Source organism: Mytilus californianus, unplaced genomic scaffold (assembly GCF_021869535.1).
Source record: "Mytilus californianus isolate M0D057914Y unplaced genomic scaffold, xbMytCali1.0.p SCAF_14, whole genome shotgun sequence".
NCBI lineage: Eukaryota > Metazoa > Mollusca > Bivalvia > Mytilida > Mytilidae > Mytilus > Mytilus californianus.
This window is the reverse complement of record NW_026262626.1, coordinates 13,354,434-13,376,728: the sequence shown is the minus strand read 5'-3', so window position 1 is coordinate 13,376,728 and position 22,295 is coordinate 13,354,434. Positions and strand designations below refer to the sequence as shown.

The following is a 22,295-nucleotide window of genomic DNA, read 5'->3' as shown; positions in this document are numbered from 1 at the left end:
AAATCATCAGGTTGTGTTCAAATTCTCAAACTGTGTAAGGTTTATACATTGGACTATACACCTTATCGCTATTTATTCCTAGTCGGATAAGTTCTAGAACTACAAAACTTTTCAAACCAGTTGAAGCTATCTGGGGCCTTGTTCAAACAATTTATTGTGCATAAAACTTTTAATAGCGACATGTTTAAACCACGTACCGTAAACACATCAAACAAAGCATTTTCAATGACTTTAATTTGTCTTTAAAAAATTGCTTCTTAAACTATCAAAATTTTTAAACGTCCGCTTTCCAAACTTTTCCCTCCCTCAGCTCATTGATGATGACCTTTGTTTTTGTTCCGCTTGACCTCAACAGGAAGTTGTCTAAGTAACTGTTTTCCCCGGAATGGACTAAATAGCGATAAGGTGTATTTAGAGCTATATATTTTGTATAGATACCGTATCTATTGTAAAAGACTGTATGTTGCCCTGTAGATGTCTCTTGGTATTTTTTTGTCATTTGGTTGCTGTCTCATTGACGTTTACTCCATATCTCCTTTTATTCGTGTATGAATCATTTATGACCAAACGGAACTCTTGATTATTGAATTTTTCAATAGCATAGCAAATGTCAATTCATGTCCATTCCGAAAACGATTCTGAACGTTAAAATTTGTTTAATAGTTGAAGATAACTTAATCTTTCGATTGATTGATGGTCGTTTGCTTAACGATAGTGATGAGTAATGACAGTTACACCTTATTATACAAGATACCCCAAAATCAATACTTTTGAACAAACTAAACAACACTTCGAAGCAGGTCTTGCCATTTGACATTTTTTTCATTAGAAGCCATTGTACATTGGACAATACATACTAATTTACCACAACGTTTTACAAATAACACAAATATTTAATGCCAGTCGCTCTCTCAATTTTCGCTTTCATCATTAAAAGTACCATCAGGCGCGGATCCAGCCATTTTGAAAATGGGGGTTCCAAACCCCCGGAACACCATGAAACGTTCACACTTTTTTTTTTAATCGAAAAAAGGGGGGTTCCAACTCCTGGACTCCCCCCCCCCCCCCCCCTCTTTTGGACTCGCAAATGTACCATTGTTCATAAAATGTACCGTGGTTATAAAAACTTACCAATGTTGTTAAAACATAATGATGATATGGATTTATCATTCCTTGTTGAAGAGCCTGTAAATAGAAGAGTATATGGTTGCTTATACATCTACGACATTTGGATTCTGATGGATAGCTGTCTATTTTGCAGTAATACCATATCTCATTATTTTCATATACAACAAGACGTTGCACGCGATGTCGTGCTAAGCATACCGCCCCCTCGTTATTCAAAGTATTGGAAAACAGGAAGCAGTTGTCGGACATACCTGAAAAGCACTCCACGGTACAACTATTGTATAGACAGGTAAATGTGTATGCACCGTGCGATTTTTGTCAGTGGCAATAAGTATACAAACATATAAAATCTGAAATCATTGAGCCATTATTTAAATCATTTGTTAAAGGGTATAATTTCCGATGGCGCTTAGACTCTGCAATGTAATTTACATAAATAAATGCTTATAATTTATCATTTTCCTGTAATGTAAACATTAAATATGTTCTTTAAGGCGAATATGATGCATTCTATCTCGAAATGGTTTATTATTGAACCATATAATCTTCTATAAAAAATGTGAAAGATTTTTTTGTATGAATGGATTAGCTTCATTGTTGAAAAAGACAACAGCTATATTAGGACACTCTGTCTAAGCCAATTTGTTTCTGTCATTCACAGATTTCAATGTCATGTGATAACTACCTGTCTGTCATTGGTCAATACGTTTCAATTACAGCTGCTGACAGGTAATAAGAAAACAATTACGGGATAGTATGCTATGTCCAACAAGAAGAATGTTGGAATCTAGGTGAACCTTGAATTAATTTGGAGAGAACAGGTTTACATTAGTCGATCGATAGAATAAATTCTTTTGTACTTTCTTGCAAGTCTGAGATTAATGACTTTATCAAATGACTTGTCACATTTTTGTAAATTAGAAATGAAATGTACAAGAGAATGCCATACCGAAAACAAATATATAACGAATAAAAATATCGTATTCCTTTAATTATTCGAAAACACAATCAAAATATGCTAAACGCAGAGCAATGGTGAGTATCATATACCAATTGATTATCTTTGTTTTTAATACGTAAACCGTCCTGCTGATCTTTTAATAGATAAAAAATAAAGGGTTAAAACATGTCTGCTAATTTTGTGGGAATATTCCAGTCGTTGTACTTTTCAAGGATATTTACAGCTCACAAAAAAACAACAAAAATCCGAACACATTCATATCAAGTGCTACCGTATGCAAATCACATTTACCGATCTTTTAATAAATAAAAATCCTTGACGGGTTAAAACATGATATCTGCTTATTTTGTGTGAATATTCCTCACATACTTTTTCAAGGTCATTTACAGGTCACAAAAAAACAACACAAATCCGAAAACATTCATATCAAGTGATCACACATTTGTAATAAATCAAAGACAGAATATTTATTTGACAAGATAGCAATACTTACCATTTTCAGTAATAAAGATGTCTGCGATGCATTTAGATCGGCTAAGATATTGGTCCATTGCTTTCTCTTTGCCTCCATTAGTAATTCTCTCATGTTGGTATTTGAACCGACCTGTCGTAAATGTATCGCTTTTCCAGATTCTTTAGAAATATCTTGTATAATAACCTGCATTTTCGTTAACCCTGTTATGAGTGAATATAATTATTACAAACATGACAATCTTTTTTAATGTGTTTTGGATATTTTTTGGGGATTTGCAAGGACAAGGTGCACTTAGTGTATTTTTTTGCCGCAAAAAGAAGTTCCTTTGAATTCATTTCACCATGTTCACTAGGCACATTCAGAGTCATTCAATCTGTGCTTTAATCAAAAGTATTACAGTTTATTATGCGTACTTCAAGGTTATTACAAATTATGGTTTAAAATGATATTGACTAAGGAGAAGGTATGATAAGGCCACTGTTTTGCCCCTTGAATTTATTGTAAATCTACTAAATAACATACTTTATAAGCGTTAGTCTGTTAGAAATCCATGATTATATTTTCGAATTGTGTATTAGACTTTGGCTTTCAAACTTCTTACATTTAGTTCAAAAAAGCAATTCATTTATCAATAAAATTAACATAATTTTGATAGACTCGAATAAGTTCACTTTTTTGCAAGTTCTTATGATGCCTCCTTCTCTGAGTATTTATAATTACAAATAAGAAGGATATCTTAACCCAAACCAAAACTCCATCATACGTACATAAGTCTACGCATCGTCTTTAAGATACAAATAAATTTATTTTTGCTCTGGGGGTCCAGCAATTCCTTTTAAGGAAAACTGAAAAATTTATATTATATTGTATCAAAATTGACTCCAACATCAAAGTATAGAAATTTGGATAACATTCGGACATCGATATGCATGTATGTAATATTGTTGAAAACTCAAATTAGTTTCATATATACGGTTTATGTTTTTGTTTGTTTTGTTTGTTTTTTTTTGGGGGGGGGGAGGGGGGTTGTAGGGGGGATAGGTAGGCTGTGGCATATAATCAGGGATCTTATTAATCAAATTTGCTAAAGTTATCCCAACGTTCTGATTTATAAATCTTTTAAGTTAAACCATTTCAGTGAAAATCTGCAACACCTTCTTTGCTGAAAATAATTCAGTCACTGTTGTCTTTTATAGTACGAAATGTTAAGAAAGTAATATTAGACTTTCAAATATTTCACTTCAACTTGTTAAATTCTTGTCCAGTATTTTTTTTTAATTTGAGATTTTGGAGAGAAAAAAAATCCTTTTGTTTTATTTTTGGAAGAATACTACCTACCATCTTTTCGATCGATTTAAATACGAATTGTTAAATGTTTAAATGAAACAGGAAATACGATTCTACGGAACAGTTAGACACTTTCAAATAGTAGATTGCATAAGGTTTTTTCAGTGCACGACCGTTAACTTCGCTAATCTTTTATTTATGTATTTATCAAAATATCGAATTACTAAATAGTTCTGAACGAATTAACTTTTACTCCTGAAAACATTACTGTATCTTCTTCACATCTATTGATCCAATACAAAATAACAGATTTTCTAATCAAACGAGTATAGACCATCAAGAAATTTACAGAAATTAATCACTAATCACTGGTTCTTTCGCCTGATGAAATGATTGACATTATTTATGTAACAATTGGCATTGACCGAGTGATTTTTCGGTACAAGTAAGAATTAAGGCATTATAACGGAATGTTAAACACACAATCAATAACCCTTACTTCCTGATTCACAATGCTTTACTGGTATTTAAAGATAACAAATGTATGTAGTTGCATTTAGAATGACACGATTGGAAGTTGAATAGAAATTTCGCTTCTTTTAGATCTGAGAATGTTGTTTTATCATATTTGTTAAGATGAAAACCAAATATAGACAGTATGATAACTTAATATTTTATACTAGTTAATTAAGGATTTTTATAGTATGACTATAAAATTCGTGAATCAATACATTATTATACAACAAAATTCATGAATAGGACATCATTACAGTGATAGCATTATCAATAGGTCCGAGTACACAGTTATCGTCTTTTCGTTGTCCATATAGTCCTTAGTGTGGACAGTGTATTATTACTTGCCAATTTTTTTTATACCCCTTTCAAATTTATTTCTCCATGTTTTATGCCTCAAATAGGAAGAAGGGGGATGAAATAACACTGTAAAAAAATTTGGGTTATGAATTTTAAAGTAAAGTAGTGATTTGGTCCAGCTGAAAAAGGTTAAAAATAAGCACTTCGGAAGCTGTCAAAAGAATTCAAGACCCCCCTTAACATAAAATTGTCCATATTTTGAGTTAGAGCCGATGAAGTTTTCTATAATTTTGATATAATTTGTCCCAAAAGTAGTACAACACACTGTAAAAATATTATTGAGAAAGCGCAGGTGGGATTTGTTTAATTTTCATTTATTGTCTAAAAGAAATGCACTACGAAATAACTGTGTACTTGGACCAATAGCTTACATATTATAAGAAAGTTTACTTTTTAAACTTTACAGAATTAAAGATGCTGTAGGGTATGAAAGTCTGACCCTAAATTGAGATATCTTGGAAAGAACTAACTTTCATTTGTGATCATGTTTACACAAAATGTGATATTATATTCTCTTATATAACAATCATTTATTTATTTTATTTTTCTAAAACAAATCGTTAATAATAATCAACGATTGACTCGTATGTTTTTAGTTGTCGATTGTCAATATTGTTTCTAAGTAGTTATAGTGGTAAAATCTACTTTCATTTTGATAATAAAAGCCAATAAAATAGGAAAAACGCTCAAATCCGAACTATGAGGAAACTTGAACATGTGATATTGAAAATAGAATCACTACTTCAATTAAAATCTTACCACTGCTAGATGCGTACAGTATCAGTAAATGGTCCATATTATAATAGTTAATAACATCCAGATATGCTTTAGCCAATTCCACCGGACTGGGATGAAGATTGATAGAAAAACTTGCTGTACGGCGGTAAGTCGGTTCCTCTCGGTATTCTAAATGGGGAATGTGTAAGTATCTACACATGGAATTGGCGTATGAAGACATTTCTGCTGATCTTGGTCCAAATATAGCTGCCGGTGATAAATTCATCTGGAAACAAACTGAAAAAAAATACTGAAATCTGTAATATGTCTGACAAGAATAAACCATATGACTTCGTAAAATAGCATAAATGTAGGTACTTGTTTACTGGACTGCACTTCGATAGTTTTAAGCTAATCTAATCTGGTAGTGGTAAGCCCGGTAACTCAATTATTTTCAATCTACTTTTTTTGAAGTTGCTTACGTATGGAAACTAGTAGAGTTATAGTCGAATTCATCTGTTATTGATAAAAAAAATCGTTAAAGGAACTTGTAAGAGGAAATCATCGATTTTAGTTATTAATATTTTTTGTATGCTGGCGTTCTGGGCATTGTTGTTGTTTTGGTTTGTCGTTGCGGTTGGGTGAGAGATAATATGAAAATGAGAAGATGTGGTACATGTATAATTGTAAATGAGACAACTCTCCAGCAGAGACCAAAAACATAGAAGTTAGCAACTATAGGTCACCGTAAGAACGATTCGGTTTAAAAAAAAAGGAGGTAAAACATGAAAGCTTTAAATGGTGAAGGGTAATCAAATCAATAAAAAAAACTAGGCATAGCGCTCACAGACATGTTATACTCCGACTCATTATTGATGTGCATGTCGCAAGTCAGGAGCCTGTAGTTCATTGGTTGTCGTTGGTTCATGTCTGTCATATTTGTTTTTCGTAAATCATTTTGTTATAAATTAGGCCGTTAGTTTTCTCAGTTGATTTGGATCATATTTTTCATGTCGGGGCCTTTTATAGCCGACTATACGGTATGGGTTTTTCTCATTGTTTAAGGACGTACGGTTGCCTATAATTGCTTAAATCCACTTCATTTGAACTATGGTGGATAGTTGTCTCATTGGCAATCATACCACATATCCTTGTTTTTTATAAACTATATGTACATACTTACCCGTCATTATGTCATGAGAAGTAATGTGCACCTTACTCTAGGAAATTAGTTAGAAATGTCTTTCAATACTCTTGTTTATATTTTGTTAATTGGTATAATGAAAATTAATATCTTAAAACACCTATTAATGTGGGCGTAAAAATAAAACATTTTGACGTATATAAAACAATTTCATGTTAATTGCTCATTTATGTGCATATTTCTTTGTAGTATAAATGGATGAGGCGCTTAAATCAGACGAAACATGTATGAAAATAGTACTGCATAGTGGGTGAAGCAACGACAAGTTTTCTGCTTAATGTGTTTTAAAAGCATACCATAGACATCTTTTTTGTGTTATACTGATAAAATATTTATGAACTGGGTGGAGGAAAACAGTTATATAGAAATTACATGGCAAACATTATCATTATTATGTAATTATGATGGCGATTAACCTACAGGGTTGCAATTACTAATCCTCACTTTTCTTGTGCTCTGGTTCGAAACAAAAGAAAAGTCGAGAAAAATGTTTTATCAATTCTGATATCAATTCCAAGTAAGTATATAACTTGTCCAATCTAAATGAAATACATGTTTCCAAAATTTGTAACCCAGTTACCCAATTCTGAACTATAAAACTGCTTCAAATATAGTTCATGTTAATTGCCTTTTCGCTAAATAACAGCTGGACTATTGTAATGCTGTTATGTCTCTTGTGGAATATTTCAAGCCTAATATCCATATCATTTTTAGAAAGATGCAAAAACAGCTTTCTTGATGTCAATATATGCCTTCGGTGTTCTTTTTATTTGTCTTTGTATAATGTTGACCTTTACTGTTTATTCCATTTTTGGTAAAACAGAGGCGAAAGATAACAAAGGGACATTCAAACTCATAAATCGAAAGTAAACTGACAACGCCATAGCTAAAAAAGAAAAAAAGACCAACAGACAAACAATAGTACACAAAAAACCATAGAAAACTAAATACTGAGCAACACGAACCCCAGCGAAAACTGGGGTTGATCCCAGGTGCTCCGGAAGGGTAAGCAGATCCTGCTCCACACGTGGCACCCGTTGTGTTGCTCATGTTAGTACAAACACGGTAATAGTCTAAATCGGTAGGTCACATTCGGGGAAAAGGGGACGGGATTGTAGTTCTGACATTTGGAACATATCCGCTATCATCTGTCAAACGGATAGTTCATAACGGTCAACCACTCGTGATGGCGTCCGTAAAATTTACGAAGGGATGATTACAACTTCACCACTTAGAACTTTTGGTTTAATAGCTTCCTTGTGAGCAGCAGCCCTCTATCAAGGAAATCATGATAGGAAATACAAGCCCTGGAATATCGTATCAACTGGGAGATATATACTCCGTATGCAGGCGCTGCTGGAATGTTGCTATATAGAAATGGAAAGTTCACAATTGGGAAGCTGAAATCTTCTCTTTTGTCGTAAAGTTTTGTTTTCAACCGACCCTCATTGTCAATTTCTAGATGTAAGTCGAGATATGAGGCATCCTTAACTGTATCTGTTGTATCCTTTATCTCAAGTTCGATGGGATAGATGCGTTCAACATAGTCACTACATTTTGAATTATTTAGTGAGAGAACATCATCTATATAGCGGAAAATAAAGTTAAAGGATACTGCTAACTTTTTTACTGTCTTCCAAAAAATTCCTGTATGAAGTCAGCCTCATATGAATAAAGGAACAAGTTGGCAAGAGGAGGGGCACAGTTGGTTCCCAATGTGAATGGCGATTGTTTGTTGAAAAACACGTCCTTCAAACGTAATAAATATGTTGTCAATCAAGAAAGCAAGCATCTTGATAATGTCAGTTTCAGAAAAAATTTTGTTTGAATCAGAGTGTTTTTTTACAAAGTAGGAGATATCCGTCCCTAAGACAAGATACTTGTATCTACGTTGGCCATCCTTTTTTATGAAACAACGCAGGACCAACTCTTTCAATTTGTCTTTTAGTTTGGAATGGGGAATACTTGTGTGAAGTTTAGAAATGTCAAATGTTTTAATACTATTGCAAGATGAAAGAGTTTTAGATTGTATGTACTCTAAAAGATCTTTGGAATTTTTTCATATCCACATCTGATTCACACCACCTCTAGAATAGGTAGTTTCACAATAACTTTGAAGCCCAGCTATGATTGCTGATAAAATTGATGTTATTAATTTAGAAAGAGGTTTCATGGAGCACTTGGAAGACCCATCAATATACCGTTGTTTGCAAGGACACTTATGTAGTTAAGTTATCCAATAAAGTGATGGAAGATCCAGTTCTTCAACTTTGGTTGAATTTCCAAAGGAACATAGAACAGACCTATGTTTATCAAGGATTTCCTCTTTGGTAAGTTTCGTAGGAGGGTATATGTTGATGGTAATATCCGTTTGGCGTGGCTCGGTACTTGTACATCCCGCCATTGTGTTATAGTCATTTTTTGTATTCATGTCTTTCATTTTTGCTTATGTGCTTTGTCTATATACCGTTATGTCTTTCTTTGTTGACATAGTTGTTTGTTTTTATAGTGATTGAGATTATAACAATGTTGACTTCTGTACTCCGATTTTTGATATTTCTACCTATTGTGTCTATTTGTTTTGTTTACACATTAATTCTAGTGGAATTTTATGCAACTGTCATACAAGTGAGAGGTTTGGCTAACTATAAAAAAAAGGTTTACACCACCATCCACATAAGGAAATGCCTGTACCAAGTCAGGAATATGACAGTTGTTTTCCATTCGTTTGATGTGTTTGAGCTTTTGATTTTGCCATTAATTTGATAAGGGACTTTCCGTTTTGAATTTTCTTTGGCGCTCGGTATTTTTGTTATTTTACATTTTTCAACAATAATTAATAATTGGATAGAAATGATATAATAATGCCTAAAACCAAATAAGACCATTGCATATTAAAGTACATAGTGTACTTTGGCAACGTTGGAGTCAATAGCATCTTTCGAAAAAAAATGTTGTAAACAGGAGCGGACGTAAACGAGGTAGATTGATGGTTTAATTCTGAATAGTTCAACAACTTCACGTTTTGTCTAAAAGGATGACATAAAATGGACAACGCATATTACTCCCAATGAGTATTACCATGCTTAACAATCAAATTAGACAAAGTGATATTTTGCGGTAAAGTGTTTACCAAATGTATCGTTCTCTTATCTAATGAATTTTGGCAAAATTATAACACGTTCTATGTACATTATATTAGATACACGTAAACCCAATGTCGATGGCTTGCTTGTGTATGTGTTTGGTTTCATCTAAAAGAGAGGCGAATGATACATGTACCAAAGGAACATTCAAACTCATAAGTCGAAAATAAGCTGACAACGCCATGGCTAAAAAAGAAAAAGACAAACAGACAATCAACAGTACAAAAAAAAACATAAAAAACAAAAGACTGAGCAACACGAACCCCACCAAAAACTGGGGGAGATCTCAGGTGGTCAGGAAGGGTAAGGATCCTGCTCCACAAGTGGCACCCGTCTAGTTGCTCATGTAAGTAAAAACCCGGTGATATGTCAAATTCGGTAGGTCACATTCGGGGGAAAGGCCGGGACGAGATTTTAGTTACGACAATTGGAACATATCCGTCGTCATCTGTGAAACAGATATTCATAACAGTCAACCAACTCGTGATGGCGTCGTGAAATTTACGAAGTATGTTCAAACGTGTTCAAAGCAGCCAGGATTTCAGCATAAAATTGTCCGGAATACATATTGTTGGACAATTACATTAGTTATGGGTGACCATCGTCACAACAGACCGTTGTCATATTTCCTGTAAGTTCCCGATTAGAAATGTCACCGACTTGGAGATAAGATATTACGTAACAAACGAAAAGATTAGTAATGAATTTACATTTTTAATGATAGAAAATGAAAATACGGAATAAATATGAATAAAAGGAAAGTCCGTAAATTAACACCAACTGTTGGTAAATGATCATAAAAATAAGGGAGGCAATTCAGGGTTTTGTGTTGAATTTGTAAAGTTAATCTGTTTAAGATACATTATATTCGCAGTCTGTTTTTTTAATATTGTTTAATCCAGCGTATATTATCCTTTTATTTAGTTTTTGTCCAAACTGCTATTTCAGGGTCGATGGTTTTAGTTTTTGTAATAAAAAATGTTGAGCGTCGCGTAATAAATGTCAGTCACTGCGACAAGACTCATGTTTTTTTTATTTATTTATTACTTCCGCTTATGTCTATTGTCAGTACAGAATCGCAAATCAAACTTCCCTTCTAAGAAAAAGAAGCTACATCAGACCTTGATTTCTTTCGGAATACATTTTAAAATATTGAGAAATGGAATGATTTTTTATTGCCAATGAGACAACTACCCACCAGATACCAAATGATGTAAAGATGTGTTCTCTGATAGTTGTGGTCTGTTATCTATTTCCCTCGTGGAGAGATAATTCCTCGTTTCACACTGAACAGAGTATGATATGAACAAGCGATATGAGAAATGCTTTAATTTGGTTAGCCTGCAATGTGCTACGAAATTACTTAGAGAATCAAATATTAAGCAACACGAACCCCACCAAAACAGGGGCGAAGTCGGGTGCATTCAAAGGGAAAGCGTGTTGCTCATGACTTGTGGAAATCCATTGTTAATAAAAGAAATATTAAAGAGACAGGACATACTATGGGGACAACGAAAACAAAAGTTAAATTCAGTGTTTCCTCCAAGTTCCATTGTACTTTCTCTGGAAAGTATAGGTACCACACGCTCTGTGATATCGTATCGACTTGGAGATATATAATCCATATGCATATATTAATGAAATTTTGCTAAATGTAAAATGGGAAATTGAAGCCGCCTTCTATGTCGTAAAGTTTAGTTCTCAATCAACCAAAATTGTCGATTTCATGGAATATATGGTATATCTTTATCTGAGATCCTTGGTTTACATTTGGTTAAAATTCCATAGGAAAATAAACTGGTCTATAAGTGTAAATAGGATTTATTTGCCTTTGTGAATGTTGTTAGATTGTATATTTTTGTTTTCAAATACATTTTCAATATTCAATAATAAATTTTACAAAAAAATTTTAGTATTTTTTTCTTGAAAGAACATTTAATTTAGCTCCTATTTACAATTTAGGCCTACCTTCTTTAGTAGATTTAAACAGGTCCTTAGTTTGTAATATTCTTGTGTCAAACACAAGTTGGTTGTCTCGAAAGAACTCTTGGTCGTGGTTTATCCAATATACTGCGTGTTTAAAAGCGTTATGTATCCTCTCGTCTTCTTCCTCACCAAACAGACCTCCTGAAAATATGATAATCATTAAATTGACTGAGTAAATTAGTGATTCAATTCATGAATATTATTGTTTTTTATATTCTCCATCCCTCCCTCATCGGTCACATGACGAATATTCTCGATCGATCGATCGATACAATTAAATAAATTAATAAAACAATTACAATTTCTAAAATACATGTGAAAGTCAATACTAATAAGAGCTTTCCAGTATCTAGTTGTTTCAAAACTACATCTCGTGTTTAAGATTTGTCTAGTGTTGCAGTTATTTCAAAACTACATCAGTTTCTCATGTTTAAGATTTGTCTAGTGTTGCAGTTGTTTCCAAACTACATCTAATGTTTAAGATTTGTCTAGTGTTTCAGTTGTTTCAAAACTACATCTAATGTTTAAGATTTGTCTTGTGTTGCAGTTGTTTCAAAACTACATCTAATGTTAAAGATTTGTCTTGTGTTGAAGTTGTTTCAAAACTACATCTCATGTTTAAGATTTGTCTAGTGTTGCAGTTGTTTCTAAACTACATCTAATGTTTAAGATATATCAAATGTTGCAGTTGTTTCCAAACAACATTTTATGTTAAAGTTTTTGTCTGGTACTGCATAAATTTTACTTTCAAACTATAGTTAATGTTTATTTAATCGCCGAGTTCTGTATTTGTTTCCAAACTATGATATTTAAGGATTCGGTTTTGTCTAGTACTGAAGTTGCCTCCAAACACCATTTCATGTTTAAGTTTTGTACAATACTGTAGTTCCTTCCAAACTACATTTAATGTTCAAGTTTTGTCTAGTACTGCATAAGTTCTTCCTCCAAATTCTATGTTATGTTTAATTTTATGCCTAACTCTGTCTTTGTTTCTAAACTATATTTAATGTTTAAGTTGTTGTCTAGTATACTACATTTACTTTCAAACTACATTTAATGTTTCGCGTTGTAATGCGTTTGCTTCCAAACTACTAGTACATTCAATATCTAAATCCTTATTTAGTACTGCACTGAGTCGCTTCCAAACTATATTTAATATTTCAAGTTTATCCTCAAACATGCCAGCAGCATTTATAACAAAAATAACATCGCTGTCAAGCATCATAAAATTCCATTGCTTTTGATATTCACCAAACCGAACGAACCCATGGAATAGAGATTCCTTCATTAACCCTCATCAATGGAATAAAACAAGAATTACTACCCATCCATGATAATTTAATATTGTCATTTTATTATTAACCCTTAATACAATACGCTCTTCTTAATAATATCTGGGAAGTAATATTGATAATTGAATGCATTAATACTGTAACTTTATCTTTTGGCATTGCTTGATTTGCATGTGACTAGAATATAAATTCGTGGTCAGCGACATTTGAGAATGGGATATATAAATTACTTGTCTCAGGGGAAAGGACATGCGACTATGTAATTGATCCTATAAAACCTTAGATAGAGAGTAATACAGATATGAAATGTCAAGTCTTGAATATAATAATTTTATTGCATTTATTATTGATGTACTGCAGTAAAAAGGCTATACGGTGTTTCTAGTCTGCGTAATTCTTCTTGTAAGTAACCAATGGAGACATGTCTTCAAAGGCGTACTCGAATCGACAGTTCGGAGGCAATCCGAACGATATATTACTATGTCTACAATTTAAACTTAGAATTGGACCTCATGCACTCACTGACTTTGAATAAATTATGCCTAAATATTGGAAACACAATTACAGTAAAATTAGAAGAAATTGATCATACACCTGCTCCTTGCATCTTTTTTTTATCTGGAAGTGTCCCACAAGTAATTTTAAATTGCAAGGATGGTAGTTGCGACTTTAAAAAGAATGGTAATACTAAAGTAAATTGTTGAAAAATTGCACTTTAACCTACTAGCAAAATTTGATTAAGTAAAATATCTAATGGTCAGTGACCGTCTTGATTTTTTTTATACTTTTGGGAAAATGCATTGACTCCCTGTTATTTTGTCGGGAAAATGAGACGACATGAGATAGATCTATGTGCGTAATATACTTGGTATCCATCGAAGAAATAGAATTGAAATCTTTCTTACAGTAGATACTGCAATAAACATAGATTGAAAAAGTAAATGCAACAAACAAAAGATTGTCACAGCCGTAATGTCGTACATGTATATGAGTTGAAGATTAATCAACTCCATTTGAAAGACAAAATTGATAAAGAAAAACATTTTAGTTTTGGTGTTTCGTAAATTTATGTAGGGGTACATATGTAATTTTACTAAGTGTAGCAAAATGGTCGTTTCTAAAGGAGCAATAGTCAATTCCGTCCGCCCAACGCAATTTAGGATTCCTGCTTTGATATAATTGTCTTTTATTTGTATAGTAACCTGTAATAAGACAGGCTATTTAGTTATAAATTAAAAAAAAAAGTTTATCAAATAGCAATTTAAAATGCGTCCATTAATATTAAGGAGTTCCCATAAAATCTTGGTGGAAATCTATCAAGACAAACAAGTTCCGTGCATGCAAGCCAAAACAGTTCCAAGGTCAACTTTGTATATGAGAGAATTACATTTACGTAGTTTCAGCACAATACCATATGCATAAGTTTATGAACAAGACATTTGAAAACAAAGCATTTGGACGGATGTAACCTTCGGCATATACAATTTCAAATAACTAAAAATAAAAAAAAAATACAAATATTTATCTGTTCAGTGGTAGTAACTACAATTTCTGTAAATAAACCTTATTATAAACAAAGCAATCTATGTGCGGTTATTGATTTACATAACGTTTAATGAACTATTTGCACCACCAAATGCATGGACTCCAATCTTTCTCGTGTTTTACATGCACTCCACGTTTAAATCTGAGATAAGGTGGCGACACTTTTCTCCTTCGCTTTTAGAAATTAATACAATTTAGATGCAAAATGTTCAATGATTAATATATTAAATTAACTTGTCTTGGAATTCATGATGTTTCTCTGAAGTTTCGATAAGTTTAAGGGATGATAAGACTCGTTACATATAGAGGTACGAGTTTCATTTCAGCTGATGTTTTAAGATTTTGAATTAGCTTAAAAGATTGTGGAGTATAAATTATAACTTGATTAGTATAATTATGCAGCTGTTACCAAAAAGTGTCCATGAATTACTGTGCCGAGAGTGCAAATGCTAAAGAATACGTATACTTTAGACTATTTCACACATCATTCCACCTTATTGTGTTAAAAATACGGAAAATCAATATTTGAGTACCTCTGAATTAATCCGAGATAAATAAATTACGTTATATATTATTATTTCTTGTTGCTAAAAGATATTGAGAGTGCAATATTCATAAATAACACACCATGGCAAAATATCTACAATCCAATTTCACTTTCAACACTTCCATATTTGTATAAGATAACAATATTTCATATTCACTGACATCTAAAGATCATTAAGTGACCTTACACTCCCCCATCACAGAATGATTAGCAGCCCCATCACTATAGTCATTCGAATGGAATCAATAATAGCCTTGAAATGGATCCCTGGAGATGTTAATTATTACAAGTGTTCATTCCTAACAAAGACAAACTCAATAATCTGTACATTTATTATATCTTCTTTCTGATAATGTTTCCCTAATTTGACGTTTACTGTGTGACTGGGTTCCTAATCACCTGATACCAGCATTTTTTTCCCGAATCGAATTGCATGTCGTACGACTGGTGAAGATATCTTCAATTGTTCAACGTTGATTGATATCCGGAGAAGGTACTAAGAGAAAACTATTAACATTCTTTGTTGTTGTTCGTTTGGAAATGTTGGAGAATATCAAAATGGCCGATATTTCTAGTAACACGCAACTAAAAAAAGATACTAAAAACTATGCATGTTATTGAAGGTTATGCATATTGTTTTTATCGTTCTTTGTGGAATAAGATTTATTGACTCACTTCCCTTGTATATAGTTGTTAACTATGCTCTCTAAAATGTCACGTATATATAGTTTTTTGGCAGTTTCTTTGGGGGATACCATACTGATCAACCTTTTCCGTCATTTTTTGCTATGTTAGCGGTGTATGAGGGTCTATATCACGTATAATTATATAGATTTTTTTTGCCAGTTTCTTTGGAGGATACTATACTGATCAACCTTTTCCGTCATTTTTACATCGGATGACCGTTAGGGCATTCCGGTGTGTGCTGTCGCCTAGATTTCCATTACGTAACTTTCGTGTTGGGATTGTAACCGATCTATTAACATGATAAATACGCGGACATTATCGAGTGCAAAATAACATTCCTTATCGCTGTTATAAATTCATTTTTTCAATGGATACTCCAAAAAATATTTTTTTTGGAACACAAATTAATAATATGAAAATGTTTTGTCGTTAGAAATATATATATAAGTAAAAAATCTTTAATATCTATGCACACGTACAGAAAATGTGTTAACGCATGCGGAAGAATATCTCAAGAACGTTTGCAATCTCCCATGCAGAGTTATCGGTTCTCGCTCTCTCTCAAGGACCGATAACTCTGCATGGGAGATTGAAAGTTTGGCGGGAAAATATGAATGCCAACTCAAATCCAATCTATTAGAAAAATCGAATTATTACAGAAGAGTGTTCACCATGCACTTGCACTGCACTATTATTAATATAGTAGAATAGAATGATATACAAATGGATGAAAATTGAATATACATGTAACTGTAATATACAAATATAAATATAATATATAACAACAAACCAGAGTGTACTGATTTGTATCACTTCAATATCATATTTATTACGGTGAGGATGAATTCCTTGTCATTTATATATCATCCACGCACGAACTTGTCTAAGAAAAAAAAATTATATCTGTACATTAACCTCACTATCAGGTATAGAGAAGTGATTTTTTTTCTGAGACAAGTGCTTGTGACCATCCACAAGAACTTGCAGTCATCCGATGTTCAGTACTTCAGTACTTTGATTTGCTATGTTAGCGGTGTATGAGGGTCTGGATGGGGTTTACAGAATAGAGAATGATGGACCAAAACATAAAGAATACAAAATATAAGCCAAAAAAAGTAACGAATAGAAGATAATAGGGTGCTTCAATATAAAGTATAGTGAAATATGGGCAAAAGAATTCAGAAAAATGACCTAACTAAGTAAAGAATAAAGAAATAGAAATAAAGGCCCCCCATTTAGACCCTTATGTATTATATGTGTTTGAATTCTAAACTTTGGACATTCAAAGCTCTAGAAAATGCATAAAACGTAAGCTTTGAAATTGTCATCCAATTCTGTTCTTTCTCTGGCAAAAATACAAAACTTGTAACGATGAAATTGTAGCTCATGTTTCACTCACTCAACTACATGACAGAAAATGAAGAATATACCAAAGGAGCGGTCAAAAACCACAAGATAAAGAAAACCAGAGAAAACACCGCGGTTTTAAGAGTGACGATGAAATCACAAACAGTAGTCAACAAAGACACCTATACAGAAAAATAAAGAGTGATCAAAACAAATAACGTCAAAAAACAGGGGTACACGAAAATAATCCGGATGTTGAAACAATTGGTAGATGTTTTACTGATTTATTTTATTGATTTACACTCAGCTGTCGTTGAGTGTACGTTTTAAAACACAAAATATATCATTGAAATCATGGTATCTAGACTAAGTGTTGACGCACTATCTACAAGGCGAATGGTACCATGGGAACTGATAGTCAACCAAAGAGTTCGGTGCATGAAAAAAAAAACAAGCAAAAGTTAAATTAAGTTGTATTTTCATGTAAATCAATACGCAAAATAACGGTAAGCCTATTTGATTAATATTTAACTGACAACGGAAATTTCATAACGGAAATTTCATATGCATGCGTTGTAACATTAAAAAAAACTATGGACTGAGCGACACGAACTCCACCAAAAACCGGGGCTGATCTCAGGTGCTCCAGAAGGATAAACAGATCCTGTTCACCCCCATGTGACACCCGTCGTGTTGCTCATGTACGTAAAAAACCGATGATAAGTCTAATTCGGTAGGTCACATTTGGGGAAAGAGGACGGGATTGTTGTTACAACAATTGGACCATATTCGTCGTTATCTGTGAAACAGATATTCCATAACGGTCAACCAACTCGAGATTGCTAATTAGTTTACATAGGGAGTATTGTTCTGTGAAAGTATGTCCTCGTATTCAAATAAAAAAAGATGACTGTTTCATTTATACAATTTACATTATTTCATATGATTTAGTATTCTTTTTCTCACAAACAGTTAAATAAATAGCGATTGATCATATACGCTTATAAGTTGGTTGACCTAGAAAGCTTCTTGGTTTGCTTTTAAAAATGGGTGCACTATTTACACGTAGAATTTTTCCCTTTCTTTGCACTCCAAAAAGGGCATTGTATTTAAATTTAGAATTAGTAATTATCTTTCTATCAAATACTATTTATTCCCCAATAGCACAAAGAGCAGCTGTTTATACAGTAAACCGTTTATTCGGCATTATGTTGAGAAATTGCACAAATGTAAATAAAGAAATGAATGCAAAATTATATAATCGAAGATGGGGTTTAGATTATAGCTTTTGTCAAAAAATAATTTCTATAAAATGTCTTGTGGGAAATAACAACTTCTGAACTAAACCTTCATCCAATCGTGCAAAATCGACACATAATTCCCTCGTGAACCAAAACAAATAAAAGAAGAAAATTAAATATTGAGGCAGATGAAAAGACATTTTCTTTATCATTATATATGTTCTTTAGGAGTGGTGTTTTGTCTTGGAAATAGTGCTTTCGAATAACATAAATCAATGCGCTCCGTAAAACGTCTTTATACAATGCATACGTGTCTGGATGGGGTTTACAGAATGAGAATAATAGCACAAACTTTAAGAAAATAAAGAAAAAAATAAAGACCGACCGACGAAAATCTTTTATACTAGTATATGTATCGTCCCCTTTGATAGGGAACACACCGTTAGAGAGACTAACACTCATGTGCCATTTCATAAGTGAAAAGAAATATATAGTCCTTAGATTTGACCTTTGACCTGACACAGTGTATATTTGTTTATTATCTATAGTCTTCTTTAAGTTCCTAATGAATAAAAGAAGGTATGAGGTATCAACATAACAAATAAAAAACCCAAAAACCTTCTTGCGATGTCTGCAATGGCTTAATGTTAACGATATTAATACAAGAAAGGCAACTATTGCGGTCACTATAAATACAATAAAATGTGTATTATCTAAATCCATCGGTTGTTCCATCATTGTGTTTTCACAACCGCATATCCCAGCTAGCCCAGAAGCGACATTTGAAACCAGGTAGGGATGTGTGTTATCTTAAACAATCTATTGTACTGTCATATAGTATTTTCACAGCCATATATTTCATCAAGGCCGGGATAGACATTAAGTACGAGTTTGCCCTGAAAAACAATACCCGACACACATCTCAACAAACAATAACAACAAACAAGTACTATCGAAATGTCAGATATTTGTACTAGCATCTTCTGCTTCGTTATGTGTCGACATATATATTTTATCTTCATTAGTACAGTCGTTACATACTTATACTGTAACGAGATGTGTATTGGCCAAGGTAGAATTGGTCGATAACATTGTTATATAATTGTTTCACACTTTTTTGCATTATCCATCATTTTTTTTATGCCAACATAAAGATAATGTTGTAGAAGATTTTCTGACCTCCTATATATATGTGAAGCTTTCAAAGTCCTTTAAAAATATGATAACTGTATATCATATATACACAATTTGCGCGGATTTATCATAATTATATACAAAATATGTGCGGATTTCTCATAATTATATACAAAATATGCGCGGATTTATCATGCATACAAAATGCTCGAGGATATACTTTAGAGTTAGTCTTCTAAATGTCATCTATGACGTATCATAAAGTGTCATAACCAACAAATCTTAAATTAATTGTATTGAAAGCTGCATAGTCATGACAAGTAATAAATTAGGAACAGATTTCTACCCGAGGTTAAAATTAATTCACATCTGGGAACAGTATATCAATATATATGTTCCTGTTCACATTAATAATAAAAAAATAAATTGTGGTATGATTGCCAATGAGACAACTCTCCACCAGAGACCAAATTACATAGAAGTTTACAATTATAGGTTAACGTGCAGCCTTTAATAAGGAGCAAAATCCATACCGCATAGTCAGCTTTAAAAAGCCCCGAAATGAAATATTAAAACAATTCAAACGAGAAAACTAACGGCCTGATTTATATACAAAACAATGAACGAAAAAAACAAATGATATACAGCAACAAACAACCATTGAATTACAGGCTCCTATGTCTATATCATGAGGAAAGGTACTCATAGAGTAAAAGTCTTCAATGTTCTCTGGTATAATTGTATTTCACTAAAGACTGACATGTGTATACAAGTAAGGAATGTAGACATTGTTAGAGGATTCATATGCATCTAATATTTTGCAACACGAAACATGTAGTGAATGCGAGATGTTACAAGTCAGGATACTTATGCAGTTAATTTGCCACTGGACGTTTAACAGCCATCCGTGCATCCATCTATCAAGTTAAGGAAATTGATAAATATTCTTATCTTTGATGTAGTTTAAGATAGCAGCTATAGGCAAATTCTAACAGAAATGAGAAAATAATTTATGAGAATATCTAATGGGTCTAAATTGTTTATTTGAGACCTCCCTACGCACGTACCCTAATCTAATCCATAAATGTAAGATTTACAGCAGTAAATGACAACTAGTTTAACACTTTGGCAGAAGTCAATGACACGATATTAATAAATTTAATAAACTTCTTGCAATAACAATGCATTTTAACGTCCGAAATGTCAAAATGATTTTCTCGTAAATATTGCCAATGCACCATAAATAGTAAACTGCACTGATTTCTGATTAAGATAACGTTTTTTAATCAATTCAGGATTGTGTTGGCGATAGCTTTCAGTTCATTGAGGTAATACAATAGTTTTCATGCTTCTATTAGAACCCATGCAATTAGAGAAAACAACATTAACAAAATGCAGCAAGAAATTAAAACGCGCTAAAGAATAGTCTATTACTCAGGATAGGCATATGAAAATTAATGTGATACACAAAGGATTCAATTAAAACAACACCGTGAAAAGCCATGCCACCACTTTTATCTTATTTTTAGTTTTCTATACTTTACAACTTCGTAATAGAACTGGCCTTCCGATTGTTTTGATTCAGGATGAGCGCGTCTGGTGTGTTTTTTGTACACGGAATGAGAGTTTGTCTAGCTTACTAGAATTATAAGCCTGGTATCATTGATGAATTTTTACTGGGTTGATAACTCGGATGGTAGATTTAGTTCCCAAGAGATCACCAGCCAAGTATTCAGTACTTCTGTGAAATGACATGCAAGCGCATGGATGCTGTCATGTTCTGTACATTAGTTTTATAAAATGTTAAAATCCTTTAAAACAGTAATATTTTTCTTCAACAGGCCTAGCTTATAGATAGTCTTTGTCTGATCTATGGGGTTTCAATGCTATAGATAGTCTTTGTCTGATCTATAGGGTTTCAATGCTATAGATAGTCTTTGTCTGATCTATTGGGCTTCCATGCTTCTAGATAGTCTTTGTCTGATCTATGGGGTTTCAATGCTTATAGATAGTCTTTGTCTGATCTATGGGGTTTCAATGCTTATAGATAGTCTTTGTCTGATCTATGGGGTTTCAATGCTATTGATACTGTTTGTCTGATCTATGGGGTTTCAATGCTATAGATAGTCTTTGTCTGATCTATAGGGTTTCAATGCTTATAGATAGTCTTTGTCTGATCTATGGGGTTTCAATGCTTATAGATAGTCTTTGTCTGATCTATGGGGTTTAAATGCTTATAGATAGTCTTTATCTGATCTATGGGGTTTCAATGCTTATAGATAGTCTTTGTCTGATCTATGGGGTTTCAATGCTTATAGATAGTCTTTGTCTGATCTATGGGGTTTCAATGCTTATAGATAGTCTTTGTCTGATCTATGGGGTTTCAATGCTTATAGATAGTCTTTGTCTGATCTATGGGGTTTCAATGCTTATAGATAGTCTTTGTCTGATCTATGGGGTTTCAATGCTTATAGATAGTCTTTGTCTGATCTATGGGGTTTCAATGCTTATAGATAGTCTCTGTCTGATCTATTGGGTTTCAATGCTTATAGATAGTCTTTGTCTGATCTATGGGGTTTCAATGCTTACATGTATAGATAGTCTTTGTCTGATCTATGGGGTTTCAATGCTTTTCACCTTCGTAATTGGTTTTGGTCATCTAGCGTTTTGATTCAATCGACAATGATGACTATTGTACGAAACGGGCTTCTCGAAAAGGGAGCTA

General features: G+C 32.9%; 1 protein-coding gene across 2 annotated transcripts in view; it reads right to left on the bottom strand.

Annotated features, from left to right (window-relative positions):
- LOC127724227 (glutamate receptor ionotropic, kainate 2-like) overlaps window positions 1-22,295 on the bottom strand; it is an 88,593-nt gene that overhangs the window by 27,807 nt on the left and 38,491 nt on the right. For both annotated transcript variants that reach the window (XM_052231125.1, XM_052231127.1), the window contains exons 2-5: window positions 11,760-11,918; window positions 5,484-5,738; window positions 2,583-2,764; window positions 1,132-1,185 (exon numbers count right to left, since the gene is read on the bottom strand). In XM_052231125.1, coding sequence (XP_052087085.1) covers window positions 1,132-1,185; window positions 2,583-2,764; window positions 5,484-5,738; window positions 11,760-11,918 — 650 coding nt within the window. The remainder of the gene's footprint in view (window positions 1-1,131; window positions 1,186-2,582; window positions 2,765-5,483; window positions 5,739-11,759; window positions 11,919-22,295) is intronic.